Genomic DNA, 21,947 nt, shown 5'->3' on the forward strand with positions numbered 1-21,947 from the left:
GAGTAATAAAATCAATTCTGTTTTTATTTTTATTTTATTTAATTTTTTATTGAATGATTCTTTAAATTCTATAATGCTTTACAATTTTCAAAAGTTTCACACACATGATTCTATATAATCCCATAATAACCCTTTTATCCCCCTACTTCTATATTGCCCCTCCCCCTGCCCCTCTCCCAACTGGTAACCACTAGTTTTTTCTCTGTATCTGTGAGGCTGCTTCTTTTCTGTTATATTTCACTGGATCACATATAAGTGATCTCATACAGTATTTGTCTCTCTCTGTCTGACTTATTTCACTTAGCATGATGTCCTCCAAGTCCATCCATGTTGCTGCAAATGGCAAGATTTCATTCTTTTTATGGCTGAGTAATATTCCATTGTGTGTGTGTGTGTGTGTGTGTGTGTGTGTGTACATACATATACCACCTCTTCTTTATCCATTCATCTGATGATGGACACTTAGGTTGCTTCCATATGTTGGCAATTGTAAATAATGCTGCTATGAACATTGGGGTGCATGTATCTTTTCGAATTAGTTTTTGGATTTTTCGGCTATATACTCAGGAGTACAATTCTTGGGTCATATGGTATTTCTATTTTTAGTTTTTTTGCGAAACCGCCATACAGTGGCCATACCTAGTAAAATTCATTCTCATATGACAAGAACTTCAATTCATCTAAATTCTCAAACCCAAATCATAGTACTTAGTGGATTTCACAAAGCTAAGCAACATAGAAAGAGAAAAGACTTGTTTGCTTTTATACTTAATTCAATGTCTATGTGTTTTCAAATACAGTCACCAGAAGTTTGGCATCCCACATGCAGACACAGTCAAAAGCAAGTGGCTTTCTTAATGGACCTCACTTGAGGTTTGAGGTAACCACAGAAGGCAGTCAGGCGTTTGACAAGTGGTCTGTGGGAAATCTGGGTCTTTTTTCTCTTAGAGGTCTCTTAGGAACCTGGGAAACTCTTGCCTCATGGATTAGTATTTTCAGAATTTTTCATGAATAGCGTGTCCCTTCCAGGGAGGCTCATCGCACACAGACCCCACTCCAGCTTCAGCACTCACAGCCCATCCAGAGCTGTGCCTTCCAGATCTGGTTTCTGTCAAAATCACGAGACCATGGTTGTGGGAAATGGTTACATGGCTTCTGGTGTTGTTACCACCACAAACAAGGTCTGATCCTTGCCTTCAGGCTATGCAAAGGGCTGTGGTATGTCACCTACAGACAGCATGTAAGGAAACCACAGAGGTAAGCTAGTGGAGTAGGAAGTCTCTGAGAGAACGCACATAGAATTTTAACATGGAAGGCAGCTATACATATATAAAGACGTACACTCTTCTGTCTGTAGTGTATATATCACATTAAAAAGTTATTAAAACAGGGCTTCCCTGATAGCGCAGTGGTTTAGAGTCCGCCTGTCAATGCAGGGGACACGGGTTCGTGCTCCAGTCCGGGAAGTTCCCACATGCCGCGGAGCGGCTGGGCCCGTGAGCCATGGCCGCTGAGCCTGCGCGTCCGGAGCCTGTGCTCCGCAATGGGAGAGGCCACAACAGTGAGAGGCCCGCGTACAGCAAAAAAAAAAAAAAAGTAATTAAAACAGGTATAAGCATTATCTAATTTTTCTAAGCAAAACTAGTTAAAGGTTCACAAATAAGGAAATACCCAAACAAATTCTGATTTGTCAACTTGAAAGAGTAGTATGTAGCCACTAAAAATCATTGTGAACCATATGGAAACAGAAAATGTATAAAATATAATATTAAGTAAAAACTATAGATCACACATATGTTGCAGTTACAGCCTTATATGAACCATGTATCTGTGAGATGTATGAGCAGAAAAGAAAGCAAAATATTAATCTAAAAAACTACAGATGAAGTTGTTTACAAAATGAAAACAGACTCACAGACATAGAAAACAAACATGAGTTGGGGGGGCTTCCGGGAAGATGGCGGAAGAGTAAGACGCGGGGATTACCTTCCTCCCCACAGATACACCAGAAATACATCTACACGTGGAACAACTCCTACAGAACACCTACTGAACGCTGGCAGAAGACCTCAGACCTCCCAAAAGGCAAGAAACTCCCCACGTACCTGGGTAGGGCAAAAGAAAAAAAGAAAAAACAGAGACAAAAGAATAGGGACGGGACCTGCACCAGTGGGAGGGAGCTGTGAAGGAGGAAAAGTTTCCACACACTAGGAAGCCCCTTTGCGGGAGGAGACTGCGGGAGGCGGAGGGGGGAGCTTCAGGGCTGCGGAGGAGTGCACAGCAACAGGGGTGCGGAGAGAAAAGCGGAGAGATTCCCGCACAGAGGATCAGGGCCGACCGGCACTCACCAGCCCGAGAGGCTTGTCTGCTCACCCACCCGGGCGGGCGGGGATGGGAGCTGAGGCTTGGGCTTCGGTCGGAGCGCAGGGAGAGGACTGGTGTTGGCGGCGTGAACACAGCCTGCAGGGGGTTAGCGCGCCACGGCTAGCCGGGAGGGAGTCCGGGGAAAAGTCTGGACCTGCCGAAGAGGCAAAAGACTTTTTCTTCTCTCTTTGTTTCCTGGTGCGCGAGGAGAGGGGATTCAGAGCGCTGCTTAAAGTAGCTCCAGAGACGGGCGCGAGCCGCGGCTAAAAGCGCGGACCCCAGAGACGGGCCTGAGATGCTAAGGCTGGTGCTGCCGCCACAAAGAAGCCTGTGTGCGAGCACAGGTTACTATCCACACCCCGCTTCCGGGGAGCTTGTGCAGCCCGCCACTGCCAGGGTCCCGGGATCCAGGGACAACTCCCCCGGGAGAACGAACGGCGCGCCTCAGGCTCGTGCCTCAGGCTTGTGCAACGTCACGCAGGCCTCTGCCGCCGCAGGCCCGCCCCGCACTCCGTGCCCCTCCCTCCCCCCCCCCCCCGCACTCCGTGCCCCTCCCTCCCCCCCCACCCCGGCCTGAATGAGCCAGAGCCCCCGAATCAGCGGCTCCTTTAACCCCGTCCTGTCTGAGCGAAGAACAGACGCCCTCCGGCGACCTACACGCAGAGGCGGGGCCAAATCCAAAACTGAGCCCCGGGAGCTGTGAGAACAAAGAAGAGAAAGGGAAATCTCTCCCAGCAGCCTCAAGAGTAGCGGATTAAAGCTCCACAATCAACTTGATGTACCCTGCATCTGTGGAATACATGAATAGACAATTAATCATCCCAAATTGAGGAGGTGGGCTTTGAGAGCAAGATTTATGATTTTTTCCCCTTTTCCTCTTTTTGTGAGTGTGTGTGTATGCTTCTGTGTGAGATTTTGTCCGTATAGCTTTGCTTCCACCATTTGTCCTAGGGTTCTATCCATCCGTTTTTTTCTTTTTTCTTAATAATTATTTTTTTATTTTAATAACTTTATTATATTTTATCTTACTTTATTTTATTTTACTTTATCTTCTTTCTTTCTTTTTTCCTTCCTTCCCTTCTTCCTTCCTCCCTCCCTCCCTCCCTCCCTCCCTTCGTTCTTTCTTTCTTTCTACTTCTACTAATTCTTTCTTTCTACTTTTTCTCCCTTTTATTCTGAGCCGTGTGGATGAAAGGCTCTTGGTGCTGCAGTCAGGAGTCCGTGCTGTGCCTCTGAGGTGGGAGAGCCAACTTCAGGACACTGGCCCTCAAGAGACCTCCCAGCTCCACATAATATCAAATGGCGAAAATCTCCCAGAGATCTCCATCTCAACACCAGCACCCAGCTTCACTCAACGACCAGCAAGCTACAGTGCTGGACATCCTATGCCAAACAACTAGCAAGACAGGAACACAACCCCACCCATTAGCAGAGAGGCTGCCTAAAATCATAATAAGTCCACAGACACCCCAAAACACACCACCAGATGCGGACCTGCCCACCAGAAAGACACGATCCAACCTCATCCACCAGAACACAGGCACTAGTACCCTCCACCAGGAAGCCTACACAACCCACTGAACCAACCTTAGCCACTGGGGACAGACACCAAAAACAACGGGAACTACGAACCTGCAGACTGCAAAAAGGAAACCCCCAAACACAGTAAAATAAGCAAAATGAGAAGACAGAAAAACATACAGCAGATGAAGGAGCAAGATAAAAACCCACCAGACCAAACAAATGAAGAGGAAATAGGCAGTATACCTGAAAAAGAATTCAGAAAAATGATAGTAAAGATGATCCAAAATCTTGGAAATAGAATAGACAAAATGCAAGAAACATTTAACAGGGACCTAGAAGAACTAAAGATGAAACAAACAATGATGAACAACACAATAAATGAATTTAAAAACACTCTAGATGGGATCAATAGCAGAATAACTGAGGCAGAAGAATGGATAAGTGACCTGGAAGATAAAATAGTGGAAGTAACTACTGCAGAGCAGAATAAAGAAAAAAGAATGAAAAGAACTGAGGACAGTCTCAGAGACCACTGGAACAACATTAAGTGCACCAACATTCGAATTATAGGGGTTCCAGAAGAAGAAGAGAAAAAGAAAGGGACTGAAAAAATATTTGAAGAGATTATAGTTGAAAAATTCCCTAATATGGGAAAGGAAATAGTTAATCAAGTCCAGGAAGCACAGAGAGTCCCATACAGGATAAATCCAAGGAGAAATACGCCAAGACACATATTAATCAAACTGTCAAAAATTAAATACAAAGAAAACATAGTAAAAGCAGCAAGGGAAAAACAACAAATAACACACAAGGGAATCCTCATAAGGTTAACAGCTGATCTTTCAGCAGAAACTCTGCAAGCCAGAAGGGACTGGCAGGACATATTTAAAGTGATGAAGGAGAAAAACCTGCAACCAAGACTACTCTACCCAGCAAGGATCTCATTCAGATTTGACGGAGAAATTAAAACCTTTACAGACAAGCAAAAGCTGAGAGAGTTCAGCACCACCAAACCAGCTTTACAACAACTGCTAAAGGACTTCTCTAGGCAAGAAACACAAGAGAAGGAAAAGACCTACAATAACGAACCCAAAGCAATTAAGAAAATGGGAATAGGAACATACATATCAATAATTACCTTAAATGTAAATGGACTAAATGCTCCCACCAAAAGACACAGACTGGCTGAATGGATACAAAAACAAGACCATATATTTGCTGTCTACAAGAGACCCACTTCAGACCTAGAGACACATACAGACTGAAAGTAAGGGGATGGAAAAAGATATTTCATGCAAATGGAAACCAAAAGAAAGCTGGAGTAGCAATTCTCATATCAGACAAAATAGACTTTAAAATAAAATGAAGACTATTACAAGAGACAAAGAAGGACACTACACAATGATCAAGGGGCGATCCAAGAAGAAGATATAACAATTGTAAATATTTATGCACCCAACATAGGAGCACCTCAATACATAAGACAAATACTAGCAGCCATAAAAGGGGAAATCGACAGTAACACATTCATAGTAGGGGACTTTAACACCCCACTTTCACCCATGGACAGATCATCCAAAATGAAAATAAATAAGGAAACACAAGCTTTAAATGATACCTTAAACAAGATGGACTTAATTGATATTTATAGGACATTCCATCCAAAAACAACAGAATACACATTTTTCTCAAGTGCTCATGGAACATTCTCCAGGATAGATCATATCTTGGGTCACAAATCAAGCCTTGGTAAATTTAAGAAAATTGAAATTGTTTCAAGTATCTTTTCTGACCACAACGCTATGAGACTAGATATCAATTACAGGAAGAGATCTGTAAAAAATACAAACATATGGAGGCTAAACAATATACTACTTAATAACGAAGTGATCACTGAAGAAATCAAAGAGGAAATAAAAAAATACCTAGAAACAAATGACAATGGAGACACGATGCCCCAAAATCTATGGGATGCAGCAAAAGCAGTTCTAAGAGGGAAGTTTATAGCAATACAATCCTACCTTAAGAAACAGGAAACATCTCGAATAAACAACCTAACCTTGCACCTAAAGCAATTAGAGAAAGAAGAACAAAAAAACCCCAAAGTTAGCAGAAGGAAAGAAATCATAAAAATCAGATCAGAAATAAATGAAAAAGAAATGAAGGAAATGATAGCAAAGATCAATAAAACTAAAAGCTGGTTCTTTGAGAAGATAAATAAAATTGATAAACCATTAGCCAGACTCATCAAGAAAAAAAGGGAGAAGACTCAAATCAATAGAATTAGAAATGAAAAAGGAAGTAACAACTGACACTGGAGAAATACAAAAGATCATGAGAGATTACTACAAGCAACTCTATGCCAATAAAATGGACAACCTGGCAGAAATGGACAAATTCTTAGAAATGCACAACCTGCCAAGACTGAATCAGGAAGAAATAGAAAATTTGAACAGACCAATCACAAGCACTGAAATTGAAACTGTGATTAAAAATCTTCCAACAAACAAAAGCCCAGGACCAGATGGCTTCACAGGCGAATTCTATCAAACATTTAGAGAAGAGCTAATACCTATCCTTCTCAAACTCTTCCAAAATATAGCAGAGGGAGGAACACTCCCAAACTCATTCTATGAGGCCACCATCACCTTGATACCAAAACCAGACAAGGATGTCACAAAGAAAGAAAACTACAGGCCAGTATCACTGATGAACATAGATGCAAAAATCCTCAACAAAATACTAGCAAACAGAATCCAACAGCACATTAAAAGGATCATACACCATGATCAAGTGGGGTTTATTCCAGGAATGCAAGGATTCTTCAATATACGCAAAACAATGTGATAAACCATATTAACAAATTGAAGGAGAAAAACCATATGAACATCTCAATAGATGCAGAGAAAACTTTCAACAAAATTCAACACCCATTTATGATAAAAACCCTGCAGAAAGTAAACGTAGAGGGAACTTTCCTTAATATAATAAAGGCCATATATGACAAACCCACAGCCAACATCGTCCTCAGTGGTGAAAAACTGAAAGCATTTCCACTAAGATCAGGAACGAGACAAGGTTGCCCACTCTCACCACTATTATTCAACATAGTTTTGGAAGTTTTAGCCACAGCAATCAGAGAAGAAAAGGAAATAAAAGGAATCCAAATCAGAAAAGAAGAAATAAAGCTGTCACTGTTTGCAGATGACATGATACTATACATAGAGAATCCTAAAGATGCTACCAGAAAACTACTAGAGCTAATCAATGAATTTGGTAAAGTAGCAGGATACAAAATTAATGCACAGAAATCTCTGGCATTCCTATACACGAATGATGAAAAATCTGAAAGTGAAATAAAGAAAACACTCCCATTTACCATTGCAACAAAAAGAATAAAATATCTAGGAATAAACCTACCTAAGGAGACAGAAGACCTGTATACAAAAAATTATAAGACACTGATGAGGGAAATTAAAGATGATACAAATAGATGGAGAGATATACCATGTTTTTGGATTGGAAGAATCAACATTGTGAAAATGACTCTACTACTCAAAGCAATCTACAGATTCAATGCAATCCCTATCAAACTACCACTGGTATTTTTCACAAAACTAGAACAAAAAATTTCACAATTTGTATGGAAACACAAAAGACCCCGAATAGCCAAAGCAATCTTGAAAACAAAAAACGGAGGTGGAGGAATCAGGCTCCCTGACTTCAGACTATACTACAAAGCTACAGTAATCAAGATAGTATGTTACTGGCACAAAAACAGAAATATAGATCAATTGAACAGGATAGAAAGCCCAGAGATAAACCCACGCACATATGGTCACCTTATCTTTGATAAAGGAGGCAGGAATGTACAATGGAGAAAGGACAGCCTCTTCAATAAGTGCTGCTGGGAAAACTGGACAGGTACATGTAAAATATGAGATTAGATCACTCCCTAACACCACACACAAAAATAAGCTCAAAATGGATTAAAGACCTAAATGTAAGGCCAGAAACTATCAAACTCTTAGAGGAAAACATAGGCAGAACACTCTATGACATAAATCACAGGAAGATCCTTTCTGACCCACCTCCCAGAGAAATGGAAATAAAAACCAAAATAAACAAACGGGACCTAATGAAACTTCAAACCTTTTGCACAGCAAAGGAAACCATAAACAAGACCAAAAGACAACCCTCAGAATGGAAGAAAATATTTGCAAATGAAGCAACTGACAAAGGCTTAATCTCCAAAGTTTATAAGCAGCTCATGCAGCTCAATAACAAAAAAACAAACAACCCAATCCAAAAATGGGCAGAAGACCTAAATAGACATTTCTCCAAAGAAGATATACAGACTGCCAACAAACACATGAAAGAATGCTCAACTTCATTAATCATTAGAGAAATGCAAATCAAAACTACAATGAGATATCGTCTCACACCAGTCAGAATGGCCATCATCAAAAAATCTAGAAACAATAAATGCTGGAGAGGGTGTGGAGAAAAGGGAACCCTCTTGCACTGTTGGTGCGAATGTAAATGATACAGCCACTGTGGAGAACAGTATGGAGGTTCCTTATAAAACTACAAATAGAACTACCATATGACCCAGCAATACCACTACTAGGCATATACCCTGAGAAAACCATAATTCAAAAAGAGTCATGTACCAAAATGTTCATTGCAGCTCCATTTACAATAGCCCGGAGATGGAAACAACCTAAGTGTCCATCATCGGATGAATGGATAAAGATGTGGCACATATATACAATGGACTATTACTCAGTCATAAAAAGAAACGAAATTGAGCTATTTGTAATGAGGTGGATAGACCTAGAGTCTGTCATACAGAATGAAGTAAGTCAGAAAGAGAAAGACGAATACCATATGCTAACACATATATATGGAATTTAAGAAAAAATAAATGTCATGAAGAACCTAGGGGTAAGACAGGAATAGTGACACAGACCTACTAGAGAATGGACTTGAGGATATGGGGAGGGGGAAGCGTAAGCTGTGACAAAACGAGAGAGAGGCATGGACATATATATACACTACCAAATGTAAGGTAGATAGCTAGTGGGAAGCAGCCGCGTAGCACAGGGAGATCAGCTCGGTGCTTTGTGACCACCTAGAGGGGTGGGATAGGGAGGGTGGGAGGGAGGGAGACGCAAGAGGGAAGAGATATGGGAACATATGTATATGTATAACTGATTCACTTTGTTATAAAGCAGAAACTACCACACCATTGTAAAGCAATTATACTCCAATAAAGATGTAAAAAAACAACAACAACAAAAAACTTATAAGTTGGGGCAGGAGGAGGAATAAATTAGGAGTATGGAATTAACAGCTATACACTACTTATATAAAATAGATAAACCACAAAGACTTACTGTATAGCACAGGGAAATATATTCAATATCTTGTAATAACCTATAATGGAAAAGAACCTGAAAAAGAATATATATACATATATATATATATATATATATATATCTTAATCACTTTGCTATATACCTGAAACTAACACAATATAGTAAATAACTATACTTCGAGAAAAAAAGTGATATGTTGTTATTGTGGGATAATGGATGGTTTTTCCCTTTCTTAATAACACACCAGACAACACATGCCAGGTACTATGCTAAGCACCTTATATATATTATCTTATTCTAGCCTCTCAACAATCCTGTGAAGTAGGCACGGTGATCATCCCCATTTTACAATTGAGAAAAGAGGAACACAGAGAGGTTAGGTGACTTGCCCAAGATTATTAGTAATTGGTGCAGCCAGTAAGTGTCAGAGCTGGCATTTGGCTCCAACACCTACATGCTTAGTCATTCTGGTTTGGTTTCCGATATTGCTATGATGCTCATACAACTTAAAAGAAGAGATGAACATTTTGCAGGTAAGAAGTCTTCGTGCTCTTTTTTTTCTTTTTAGTTTTGAAATATTTTCTTTTCACTACTGAGCAAAATTCTCAAAATCAGCACGGGTAAGTAGCTGCTAGTGTGCCAGCAGTAGGTCACAATTTTTAAAGCATACATTTCACACAGCCCCTGTTATAAAATTACAAGACCAAGGTCACACACCTGCTACTAGCAAACAGAGGTGTGTTTCTAGAAGGACATCAAGAAGTGCTATTTGTAGATCAAGGGTTAATCCTGAGACCCTCCAGTGACCTATGTAAGAAGCATGTTAATCGGTCTTCATTTCCAGATAGGAAAAGATTCCAGTGAAGAAATATTAATACACTTACCGAAGGTTACCCAGATAAACTGATTAGATGATCAGGCAATAGGAGATCTGATCTGTTGTCCAAGATACTGGAGTTTAAACCTTGAGGCTAATATTTTACTAGCTCTTGTGACCTTGGGTAAGTATTTAATTCCACAGTTCCCTCATCTGTAAAACGAGGATAATAATATTTCCAAACTCACACCACTGTTGTGAGGACTAAGGTGCGTGTAAAACAGCACAGTGACTGACGCACACAGCCAACACTCAATGTATACAAGCTGCTGTCATTGTTATCATTTTCATTCTTTTTAACAACCCTCGATAGAATTGTTATTGGGTTTAGCTTCCTCGGTCATATTAATACTCCAGATACGAAAAGTAAAATTCCGTTACAAATACCATTAAATCCTATCACAAACATAAGAAGATGCAGAATTATGACTTGGTAAGTACAACCCCCCTGATTTTCAGATTCACAGATATAAGGGATAAGTGCTTCTCCCCACTACCCCACACCTGATCTCTCACTGACTGCAGGGACTCTGTTTTCCTGGGTACTCTTTAGGGAAGAAGGAATGTTTTTGTAGTCTGTTACGACACTTGGGAGATGCACAAGCAAGGCTTAGAGCTCGTCAGCTTCAGAAGCTACCTTTTTTCCAAAGATTCTTTCCTTGGCACCAAAGAGGGTGCCAAAAAAAAAAAAAAATGATGTCTCAGTGTTTGAGAAAATGTGTGCTCCTTTGTAACCTGAGGGAAGTCAGGCTGAACAGGCACACTTTCCGCAACTTACTGAACCAAAATGCTTTGTATCTGTGGAATAGGCTACAAAGTACATTTGGGACAAAGGGGAATTTTTTTAACGTATTAAATCTATAGCTTCCTCCATGGAGAAAGAGATCAGATTTTCAGTTACCAGGAGGCGGGGGAGAGGGTGGGAACTGGATGGTAGTCAAAAGGTATAAACTTCCAGTTATAAGACAAATAAGTACTAGGGATGTGATGTACAATGTGATAAGTATAATTAACACTGCTGTATGCTATATATGAAAGTTATTAAGAGAATAAATCCTAATTTTTTAAAAAATATTTATTTATTTATTTTTTGGCTGTGTTGGGTCTCTGTTGCTGCGTGTGGGCTTTCTCTAGTTGCGGTGAGCGGGGGCTACTCTTAGTTGCAGTGCGCGGGCTTCTCATTGTCGTGGCTTCTCTTGTTGCAGAGCATGGGCTGTAGGCATGCAGGCTTCAGTAGTTGCAGCACACAGGCTCCCTAGATGTGGCTCGCTGGCTCTAGAGCACAGGCTCAGTAGTTGTGGCGCACGGGCTTAGTTGCTCCGCGGCATGTGGGATCTTCCTGGTCCAGAGCTCGAACCCGCGTCCCCTGCATTGGCAGGCGGATTCTTAACCACTGCGCCACCAGGGAAGCCCTTAAATCCTAAAATTTTTTATCACACATAATTATTTTTCTATTCCTTTAGCTTTGTATCTATCTGAGATGATGGATGTTCACTAAACTTACTGTGATAATCACTTCGTGGTGTATGTAAATCAAATCTTTATGCTGTACACCTTAAACTTATACAGTGCTATATGTCAATTCTATCGCAATAAAACTGAAAGAAAAAATCTATAGCTTCCTCTACTCTTTTCAACTTAATTTAAGGTGTTTAAACAAACCATCTTATAATAATAACATACTAACAATATATAGATCATTTGTTTAAACTACCTTAAATTATATATTGAATACATGTGTACACAGAGAGTAAATAGAGAGTATAAATTTAATAACCACGAGGAATATTATAACTGTGGTGTTTAAGCATAAAAGTTGGTTGTGAGTTTCCTGGGGCCAAGCAAAATGGGAAACATAAGTTCTGTGCCTCTTGGGGTAATGACTACCGGTAACTAGGTGCCTACCATTTCCTGGGTACTCAATTGTCTTTTACGTTTTTTGTTTCGATTATATTACACTACTCTTTAAAATAGCTATTATCCCCACTTAACATATGAGGAAACTGAGTCTCAGAACCACTAATTGGCCTAAATTTATACAACCAGAAAATAGTAGAACCAAGATTCAAAATCAAGAGCTGTCTAAATATTAAACGCATTTTTTCTACCTCTCCTATTAGATAAAAAGACAAACCAATTTCATAACCGTTTTCCTCACTGTAAATTACAAGCGAAACTTCTCCCATGTGACATCATAAATATAGGTGACTTCTATCCATGTTTGGGGAGGGAGAGAGAGGGAGAGAGATTGAGAACGTGTTTTTCCCCTCAGCCAAGACTTTGTAAGTATGAACTGGATATCAAAAGAAAATTCTATATGCTTTCAAGTTGCCATGTGGAAAGAAAAGTTCCTCTCTCCACACACTATATGGTGATTGGATTTGGACACCTGAACCATTCAACTTGACCACTTCTCCTACAGGCAAAACAAGACACCTCCAAGTCCCAGAAAGCTGGGCACAAAGCTAAGGAGCACAGGAGGGTCTCAGGTGGCTGCCAGGTCCCCCAGGAGGGAGCCATCATTCCCTAGGCACCTATGCTTAGGGAATCTGGGGACAAACTGACGCAGTGTGCCACTCTGTGAGTGGGAGAAGACCTGCAATTTCCTGAACAGCAGCCAACCGTGGAGGGAAGCTGTAACTCAGGGCTCCAGGCTCCAGGGGCCGCCATGTACAATGTACCTGGAGATGTGGGCTGGGGAGGTCCTTCGTCAGGGCTCCCAGAGTCCTTATTGGAAACGCTATAGAACCAACATGAAAAGTCACGAACTTGGAGTCAGTGAACCTGCTTATGTCACTAACTACCCAAGTGACCTTGAGCAAGCCATCTAATTCATCTGGGCCTCATCTGCAAATAAAAAAAGTTGACAGGTGATCTACAGGCGCCCCTCCAGCTCTAACTACGTGTATCTACCACAGGAGAAATTGCCTTCCCTCTGACCTTGTAACCGGCCTTCTGGTTTCCATCCCTTTTATACACTTACCTCCAAAATTCTCTTATGAAATACAGCTGTGCTCTTATAACATCTGTAATGGAGCATACAAAACCATCCACGAGGGGGCCCTCTGCCTACTGTCCTTTGCCTACTGCCATGTTCATTCATTCACTCATGTTTTCAATCGTTCTCTCAAGAAATATTTATTATGTATCCTCCACTGTGTCCCCGTGTCCACATTATCCCAAGCATATGCTGTTCCCTTAACACACCAAGCTTTTTTGTGCCTCTGCACTTTTGTTTATACTGTTCCCTTTGCTAGGAATGCCCTTCCGTCATTTTCCTCTAGAGCAACTCTTATTTAATCCAGTACAAAAGTCATCTCCTTTCTGAAATTTCCTGGTGAGCTATCATCTGCTGCGTCTTCTTTAAATCTCAGACCTTGATCATGGTACTTAGCACATCGTTTTGAAATTACATGTGACCACATGTAACAAGATAATATCTTGATACATTCAGAGGCACAATTTTTTCCTCTGCAATGTCCTTCACCTCTATACTTCTCTCACCACTCAGATTGAGGCTTTTCGTGTGTACTACCTTCAGGGTAAAGCTATTACTGCCAAAATGAACAGGGAAAGGAAGATTCATTGCACAGATTTCTGCACCAGTATGGACTTATGGGATTCACAGCAAACTTACAAAGCTGGTAACTATGAGAGAAAATGGTTTTTAGATTCCAAGAGGCTGAGCATTTTAAGTACCAACGTCAATGTTTATACCATAAGTGAATGACTCTGAAGCAAAGAGAAGAGCCCACTTACCAGCTCCTCCATCCCCACCCTCACCTACAGACTAGGTAAAAGTTGCCCCCACTAAAGAGTTAAAAATGGGTGCCAGGCTCCTGCCCGCTGCCCATCCTCAAGCCAAGTTGCAGGTGGGGGTGAGAACTGATGCCCCATCCCCTCTCCGGAACTGAAAGGCAGCAGAACACAGATGTGCCTTGAGCCGGTAGTATAGCAGTGAAGGAGAAAATGTGGTGCATCTGGGCGAGAGAGGGACCAGTGAGCCTCTGAGTGGTAGGGAGACCAAAATCTGGAAGCCCCTGTGTCCTCAAGAAGCACAAGAGATTCATGAAAGTCCACTAGTGATTCCAGATGCAGAGTGACTGCCATGGCCCTAGTGACCAGGGGGTCTGCAGGCGGCCACTACCAAGACCATGGCCCCCGCCATGTGCATTTGTTACTTTTCTTCGTGTCTCCAGTAGCTACCACAGTGGTCAGTAGATGTTCACGTTGTAAAATAATATAGCCAGGAAGACAGAGCAGTAAAGAGTCATAGGGAACACGAGCCCTGTTTGCACCATTTTCTTTAACTCTCCTCCTAACCCCCAAGAACCATTAATAATAGAGGAACTCTCCAAGGCGTGGAAACAGAGATGAGATTGCTGGTTGCCAGGGGCAGGGTGTGGGGGAATGGGGAGATGTTGGATGAAAGGGACACACTTTCATTTATAAGATTAATAAGCTCTGGGGATCTAACGTACAGCCTGGTGACTGTAATTAACAATACTGTATTGTATTCTTGAAATTTGCTAAAAGGGTACATCTTGAATGTTCTTATCACACACACACAAAAAGGAATTATGTGAAGGCATGGAGGTGTTAAGGAACCTTATTGTGGTAATAATATATACATGTATCAAATCATTACATTGTTATCACTTAAATTTACACCATGTTATTTATCAGTTATGTCTCAAGAAAGCTGTGGGGGGGGAAAGCTTATATCACCAAGATCACACACAAATAATAATAATTCTGACACTAGCACTCTGATGAAATACGAAAAAACAGATGACAGGTGTATAGAATTTCATAGTCTTCAGGTCCACAAGGTTCGTGAGTACAAGCTGAGACTGGAAACAAACAACTAAAGTATTTTTCAATCATCAATACTTTATTAATTAGTACTTGATATACTAATTTTTCTCCTACAATTTCATATAATCAATATATCATAAATACATGAACAGTTTCCCTAGAGGTATAAATATCAGGCCAACCTCATCTATATTTAGCAAATGCTTAATAAACAGGTGCTGGATCCTTATCTCCATTCTTCCCGCCCACCCCATCCTGCACAGACCCTCCCACACACTCTTACATTGTGCTTATTTTATTTGTTGCCTTTTGTGGAGCAGAAGCCCATTTTACCAACAGGGCCCCCATCCAATGACGGCATGGCTGGGAGGTGGTCATGATAGCACATAAGCAGAGTAGGTGAGGGTCCTGCATTCTCTTCCATCTATTTTCTGGGGGGGTGGGACATTGGAACATCTCAGGACCGTCTAAAGATTCTGAAGCCCCAGAAAGTTACTCTATCTAATACAGAGCTTTGAGAGTCCCATGCAGATCTTATGAAGAGACCTGGGAAGTGGAGAGAATTGGGAACCACACAGGACTCATGGCAAAGTGCTGGGTAAAGAGGGGCGTTTCTACAGCTTCTTCAGCTGAGCTGATCTGCCGCCCTCAAGCCACGCACGTAGCGGACGATGGGGGTGACACAGGTGCAACCAACAGTCACCCGCACCTTCTCCAGCCGGAAGGAGCGAGAGCAACCCTGGGACTCCCTCCGGAGGACCAGGAACTCTTGCTGGATGGGGACGGAGTTCATGGAGCTGTCTTCCTTCCCCTCGGCGTTGATGCAGCCCGTGTGCCTGCACCGGGCCTCTGCGATCTCGGAGGGGTATCGGTGGGGGTCCCGGGTGACGCTGCAGGAGGAGCAGGGAGAAGCCGATGGTGAGACCGAGGGTGGGAGGCGGGGAAAGATGCACAAAGGATGGGGGCCCCGCGGCACTGGGCGCCCACTTGCAGGGAGGCGGTGCCGGGCAACTCAGGGCGGCAGCGCAGGCGCGGAGCAGACAACCTGGACTCAGACGCAGGCCCGTGGCGGGTGCTTAACTCCTTAGGCCTCAGTTCCCTCAACTTTAAAATGGGGGTTCGCAAATTCGTCTCCTGTGGGATTGTTACCAACACTCGGTGATACAAATGCGTATGAAACGCCACACTGTAAAACGTTGGCATTCCATACATGTTAGATCTTTTAGTTCATTTTCCTTTTCCTTTTTATTATTATAATCATCATTCATCCTTTGGTTAGAGGCTGAACATCACTAGGAGGTCCCCCAGTACACAGTCTACAAAGCCTGCTGCTTGGGAAAGGAAACCAAAGCCCTGGGGGGTTGGTGAATCCAACGCCTTCTTTCAATTTCTCCCTGAATAGCCCCCTTGCCGGGGGGAATAAAGGCAGCAAAGCCAATCCAGCCAGCTGGCAAGGGTACACTCTGGCTTCCCAAGGCAAGCAGTGCGGGCAGCCCTGGAAGCACTGCTAATGGCCCTCGGGCTCTGTTTTCATACTTATATTTAGAGCATATAAATGAGTGCTTCCTATTCCGAGAACCTCCATGTGAGACAAAATCCCAAGTCTGTACCCTGAACATCCTCATCTAGCATCCCTTTCCCAAACTGGCCTTTCTCCTCCACTCTGGCCTCCTCCACACTCCTTGAAGACTGAAATCCAATCTGAGTGGCTCTCTCTGAACTGACTTTTCTGGTTCCCACTTATCTCCATGCAGAGACCATTATGTGGGCTGCTTTAAAGAGTCCTCTCTTCCAGCACAGAAAGTTTGTAAATTCCAAATCCAGGGCTGCGTGAAGCAGAAAAGGGCAAAGCGTCGATGAGAGTTTGGAAGCAAAATAGACCTTCGACCACATAGGAGGACTTAGCCCAAAATAGCAAGAAAATGTGAGCACCAAGGGAAAGTTTTTTTTCAGAGTGAATGTAAGGACTACATTCAGAGTGAATGTAAGGACTATTATTTTTTCTATATTTTTGAAATTTTCTACTTATGGTTAGAATAAATTAACTTGTTTTTCAAAAGAACGTGGAGGTCAGTCTCCTTGGCACATACTTGTAATCCCAGGGGGTGCTGGAGCGGTTCTGGAAGCCGTGTGAGAGGGGAACGCCCTGATTCTGCCTGAGGATGCGGATGTCAACCCTCACAGTGTGGTCCTCCGGAGGGGGGCAGAGGGCAGGATCCCCAGCTTTGGGGGTTTTCCGACCTGCCACCTCCCCCAGGAGGGTCAGCCCCAACGTCAACAGCAGCAGGGACTTGACCTGGAAATAGATGAGAATGGAACTGGTTAGGGACTCTAGTGTCACTTGCTGACAAGAGACAGGTCATGCTTCAGCTGAACTCAGCATCCCTGGGATGGGATCAGGGCTCCTCCCTGAACCTCAGATCCTCACCTGGCAACAGGAACAGTCATAATAAGATACCAGCGTACCAACCTGAGAACTAAACTTATTAGCCTGGTGATTGAGCCCTCCACAGTCCGAGAGCTCCTGAACAGGGAGAAAGACAGATGTCAGGATCTGGGACTGGGTTTAAATCCTGACCTGGTCTCCTCACTGAGCCTCTGCTTTCTCTTCTTTCCAGCCAGAGCATAACACTTGCTTCATAATAATATTCCCAAGATTAAATAAAACGTTCTTTGTAAAGCACCTACAATAAAAATAGGGGCTTAAGAAATGATAACTCTTGCTTTTAATTTCCAACCTCACATCCATGAATCCTCCACAAAACTCTTTGTCCCAGCCATCCCTCCACCTGAAATACACTGCCCCACCCCTATCCATCCAAATCCTCCCCTTCCATCAGGGCCCCACTAGGACTCCGTCTCCTCCAGGAACTGTCCTGAAAGTAGTTCATTCATAAAGCTTTTACCATCTAGCACCCAAGCAGCCCTTCTTTATTGTCTGGACATGCAGTATTTGTGTTCATACAGATCTACACCTATTTGATGGTAAGTTCCTGCAGGAGAACATGTCATAGAACAGGTGTTCCAAAATACTTTCTGGATGAATGAAAGAGCGGGTGAGTGAATGCATGAACAAAACAATCCATTTAAATTAACAACACAGTTAAGCTCAACGCATTAAGAAAAACACCATGCAAAACCAACTATAGCAGAGTTCCAATGACCCATGCTGACTGAAGGAAGCAGAGGCACTAAGGATGCGCAAGAGAGAAATGGAAACTATTTCTCTTTAGCTCCAGAAAATATATTTTTTATACTTACATTGAAATACCCGTTTATCTGGTATTACAGGAGTGCACAAAGAAAGCGTTCAGTGAAGATCTAACTAAAATAAAGGAAGAGCTAAAAATCTCTCCAGCTTCCCTTTCTCACGACCTGCTTTGCTCACCCCACGGTGACCACCGACCCTCTCTGGGGATGGACAAGCCTCATCACCAATACTCAACATAATGCAGACCCAGGGCTGAAAGTGAGTTACTTTCATCCTCAGGGCTCAGTGTCGTTCAGGCTCACACCTTCCATAAGTTAGGGTTGGGAAGGTGCTTAGACATGTTGATTTAAAGGACCTTCTTTTTATCTTTTGCAAGTGCTGGAGGCAAGAAATGATAAGAGTAAACAAAAAGGTCATGGTGTCAAGTGCTGTACTAATGTAGCTGATACTAAAAAGAAGCTGAAAGCAAGATTGACCCAGATAAGCCTGAAAGAGGCTGATTTCCCTCCAGATAATCAGCAGGTGTCTACTTTTGTCTCTTGCAATCATTCATTCATTCAACAACTCTTTCCCGTCTCTGGAGTCAAAAGTCCTGGGTCCATAACTCAGTTCCAGGACTCTTAGTAGCTGTGACTCAGTTTCCTCCACCAGCAAATGTGGAGATTAAATGATAGAACCCATATATAGCATGAAGAGCAGCGCTGGGACGTGGAGAGTATTCAGTATAGGTACTATTGTTAAGTCTACATTGTCCTAATGATACACAGTGGACGGGAAAGATGTGGAATTTGCCCTCACGTAACTTCTGTCTAGACAAAGCACTATGACATTTTAAAAAGTAAAAGGATGCCTGCTTAGACAAGACGGTCCTTAGCTTCCCAACATGCTCAGCTCAACCTTTTACTTACTGCACTGTGAACTCCCGTAAAGAGAACATCTGAACACTTGTCTCCTGAACTCACCTGTGATTCATGCTCACCCCATGTAGGAACATGCTCCAGAACCCGGGCAGCTCCTAGCCCATAAGAGTTTGCCTTACCACCGTATTGAGGAGGTCCTGTGTGCCTGCACCTCCAATTTCTAATCCTATTCTAATGTCCTTTGCCCTGTCATGTTTCTTGCTGACAGTACAACAGATTTCTTCAAAGAAACCAAAAATAGACGTGGCTTTAGAACACAAAACTATCCAACAAATTTGTTTAAACACAATGGCTTTAAATTCAGAAATCTTGCTTCTGAACCATTCAAGGAAAATAATATTACTTGGAGCCAGTAAACCTAGATTCATGTCCTCATTCTTGGGCATACAGTATCCAGTGATGTTAAATCACTTAAATTCATTGAGCTGTTGTTCATCTGCACAATGGGGAAAGTCGTCCCAATCCACTCCCCTGGATTGGTGCAAGACTCAGAGGTAAAAATAATGACATCATTAATATTAATATTTAACATTCTAATTCGAAAAGATACATGCACCCCAATGTTCACAGTGGCACTGTTTACAGTAGCTGAGACATAGAAGCAACCTAAATGTCCATGGGCAGATGAATGGATAAAGAAGATGAGGGGTGTGTGTGTGTGTGTGTGTGTGTGTGTGTGTGTGTGTGTGTATATATGTATGTATATATAGTGGAATACTACTAAGCCATAAAAAGAATGAAATAATGCTATTTGCAGTAAAATGGATGGACCTAGAGATTATCATACTAAGTGAAGTAAACCAGAAAGAGAAAGACAAATACCATATGATATCATTTATATGTGGAATCTAAAATATGATACAAATGGACATATTTACAGAACAGAAACAGACTCACTGACATAGAGAACAAACTTATGGTTACCAAAGGGGAAAGGGGGTGGGGGAGGGATAAATTAGGAGTTTGGGATTAACATATAGACACAACTATATATAAAATAGATAATCAACAAGGACCTACTGTATAGCACAGGGAACTATATTCAATATCCTGTAATAAACCATAATGGAAATGATGGTTTATTTATTCACTTATATATAACTGAATCACTTGCTATATACCAATGTTGCTAATACAACATTGTAAATCAACTCTACTTCAATTAAAAAAAAATTTATTGAATGCTTTCTCTATCCTTATTGGTTGTTATATTAAAATGGCCAAGTTAACTAAAAGCCATGCCTGCATATATCTGCTATTTCAGAGAATAGGTTTAGTCATTCTCAATGGTATCAATTAATCCTTCCGTAAGGGAGATACCGTTTTTATTCCTCTGTACAGATAAGAGGAATAAGAATGCACAGAGAGGCTAAGTAACTTACCCCAAATCCCACACTTAGTAAGTGGTGAGGCCAGGTCTGTCTGACTCCAAAGCCCATGCCCCCTAACTACTGCACTTGGCTGCATTTCTTACCATCTCTAAAACAATATATGAATATAACATAGTATTATCATCACCATATGCCATGACCTCTTATGAAATCCAATCTCTTTTAAGTTGCATGGCTTGTAAAAAGAGAGAAGAAAAGGAGTATTTAAACCAATAATATGGTGAGTGGTTTCCCAAGCCCTGCTTTCATGCTGCTGTATTTTAAATTCTTCGAAGGTCTTACCTGACGAATGCCAGGTGAGATTCTAGACCCAGGGGATGCAGATTTCCATCACATTAACATGTTTCTCTCCTCCAGGAGGAAGGAGACAATGCAAAAATGATCAGCTCTCAGAGATGTGTCAAATGTCTCTCCCATAGGAGCTGTCCAAGTGCATCACCAGGTGGTTTCACTCCCTGCATCCAGGGCACTCCTTGTCATCTGCTCATCTTGGGGGAATCATTACCCCTATTGGGGCCCCAGCTTCCTTGGTTAAAATCAACATGTACAGATCCTAAAAGTCTGGCTAAGCTCCCCATGAGATGAGGGCCAACTTAACTCTACAATGGTGGCCACAAGAGAGACCATGTCCAGTTTGTGATGTCAAGAACTTCAAACGCTAACACCAGCTATGCCAGAGCCATCGGTGAAGAGCTATGGTTTTACACCCCATTATAATTTCTGGTTATTTTTTCTTTTTCTCCACCAGACAAGGATCAGCGTTAAAGTCAGCTCTGTTTTTTAAAGAAATGACTCCCCAAAAGACCCCAATCTAGCATCATTCCTTATAGATCTGCTTTCCTGAAATCCTAGGGATGACCAACACAAGAATGATCCTGACTACTCACCACGGCCACGTCACGCAGGAATGTCATTGTCACTTTGCTCTGGTCACCTGTTTCGTGCAGGAAGCTCTTTCTGTGCTGTGTTGCCTTCTGTGTGCCCGTGTGGTGTCAACGAGAGCACTGTTGGTTTTATAGCAATCTCTGTCCTTGTTTCAGTTGACCTGCTTACTGTCTAACTTGTGGTTGCCCCAGAGTTACTGACGAATGTAGTGTTTTTTTCTTTTCCTATTCCACTTCCTGAAGGGGAATCGAAGGGGGACCCTAAAAAGGGATGATGAAAAAAGAATCAAATCTTCCTCTTCTTCTGCCCCACTCCCACCCCCATTGTCCTCACACTACAGCAAATTTTCTTATGTACTACAGAGATGAACCAAGTGACAAACTGCTGTCATGATCTTTCATGTTCTTCCACAAAATGGCTAAGAACTCTAGTCACGCACCTTACATTCTACTTTCCAGTCATGCAATGTAAACTGAGATTTAAGTGGATAAGTCATCCTTCGAGGAGGCTTGGTATTAAACAGAGGACTATCTTTAGCTCCGCTTCATGAATGGAAAAAACAAAACCAGAGAAATG

General features: G+C 42.1%; 1 protein-coding gene and 1 long non-coding RNA gene across 2 annotated transcripts; both read right to left on the reverse strand.

Moving 5' to 3' along the window:
* Positions 1–3,330: 3,330 nt before the first annotated feature.
* LOC309967936 lies at positions 3,331–3,691 on the reverse strand. The gene is made up of 2 exons (XR_014326547.1): positions 3,500–3,691; positions 3,331–3,444 (listed from the first exon to the last, which is right to left on the reverse strand). It is a non-coding gene; the product is annotated as an uncharacterized lncRNA (long non-coding RNA).
* Positions 3,692–15,589: 11,898 nt separating this feature from the next.
* On the reverse strand, positions 15,590–21,400 carry IL17F (interleukin 17F; the record flags this gene model as incomplete). The annotated part of the gene is made up of 3 exons (XM_082847624.1): positions 15,590–15,854; positions 17,055–17,260; positions 21,374–21,400. The coding sequence occupies 3 exons, from the start codon at positions 21,398–21,400 to the stop codon at positions 15,590–15,592; spliced, it is 498 nt and encodes a 165-aa protein (XP_082703750.1).
* Positions 21,401–21,947: the final 547 nt, after the last annotated feature.

The sequence above is a fragment of the Leucopleurus acutus genome (assembly GCF_964270905.1).
Source record: "Leucopleurus acutus genome assembly, chromosome: 10".
NCBI classification, from domain to species: Eukaryota; Metazoa; Chordata; class Mammalia; order Artiodactyla; family Delphinidae; genus Leucopleurus; species Leucopleurus acutus.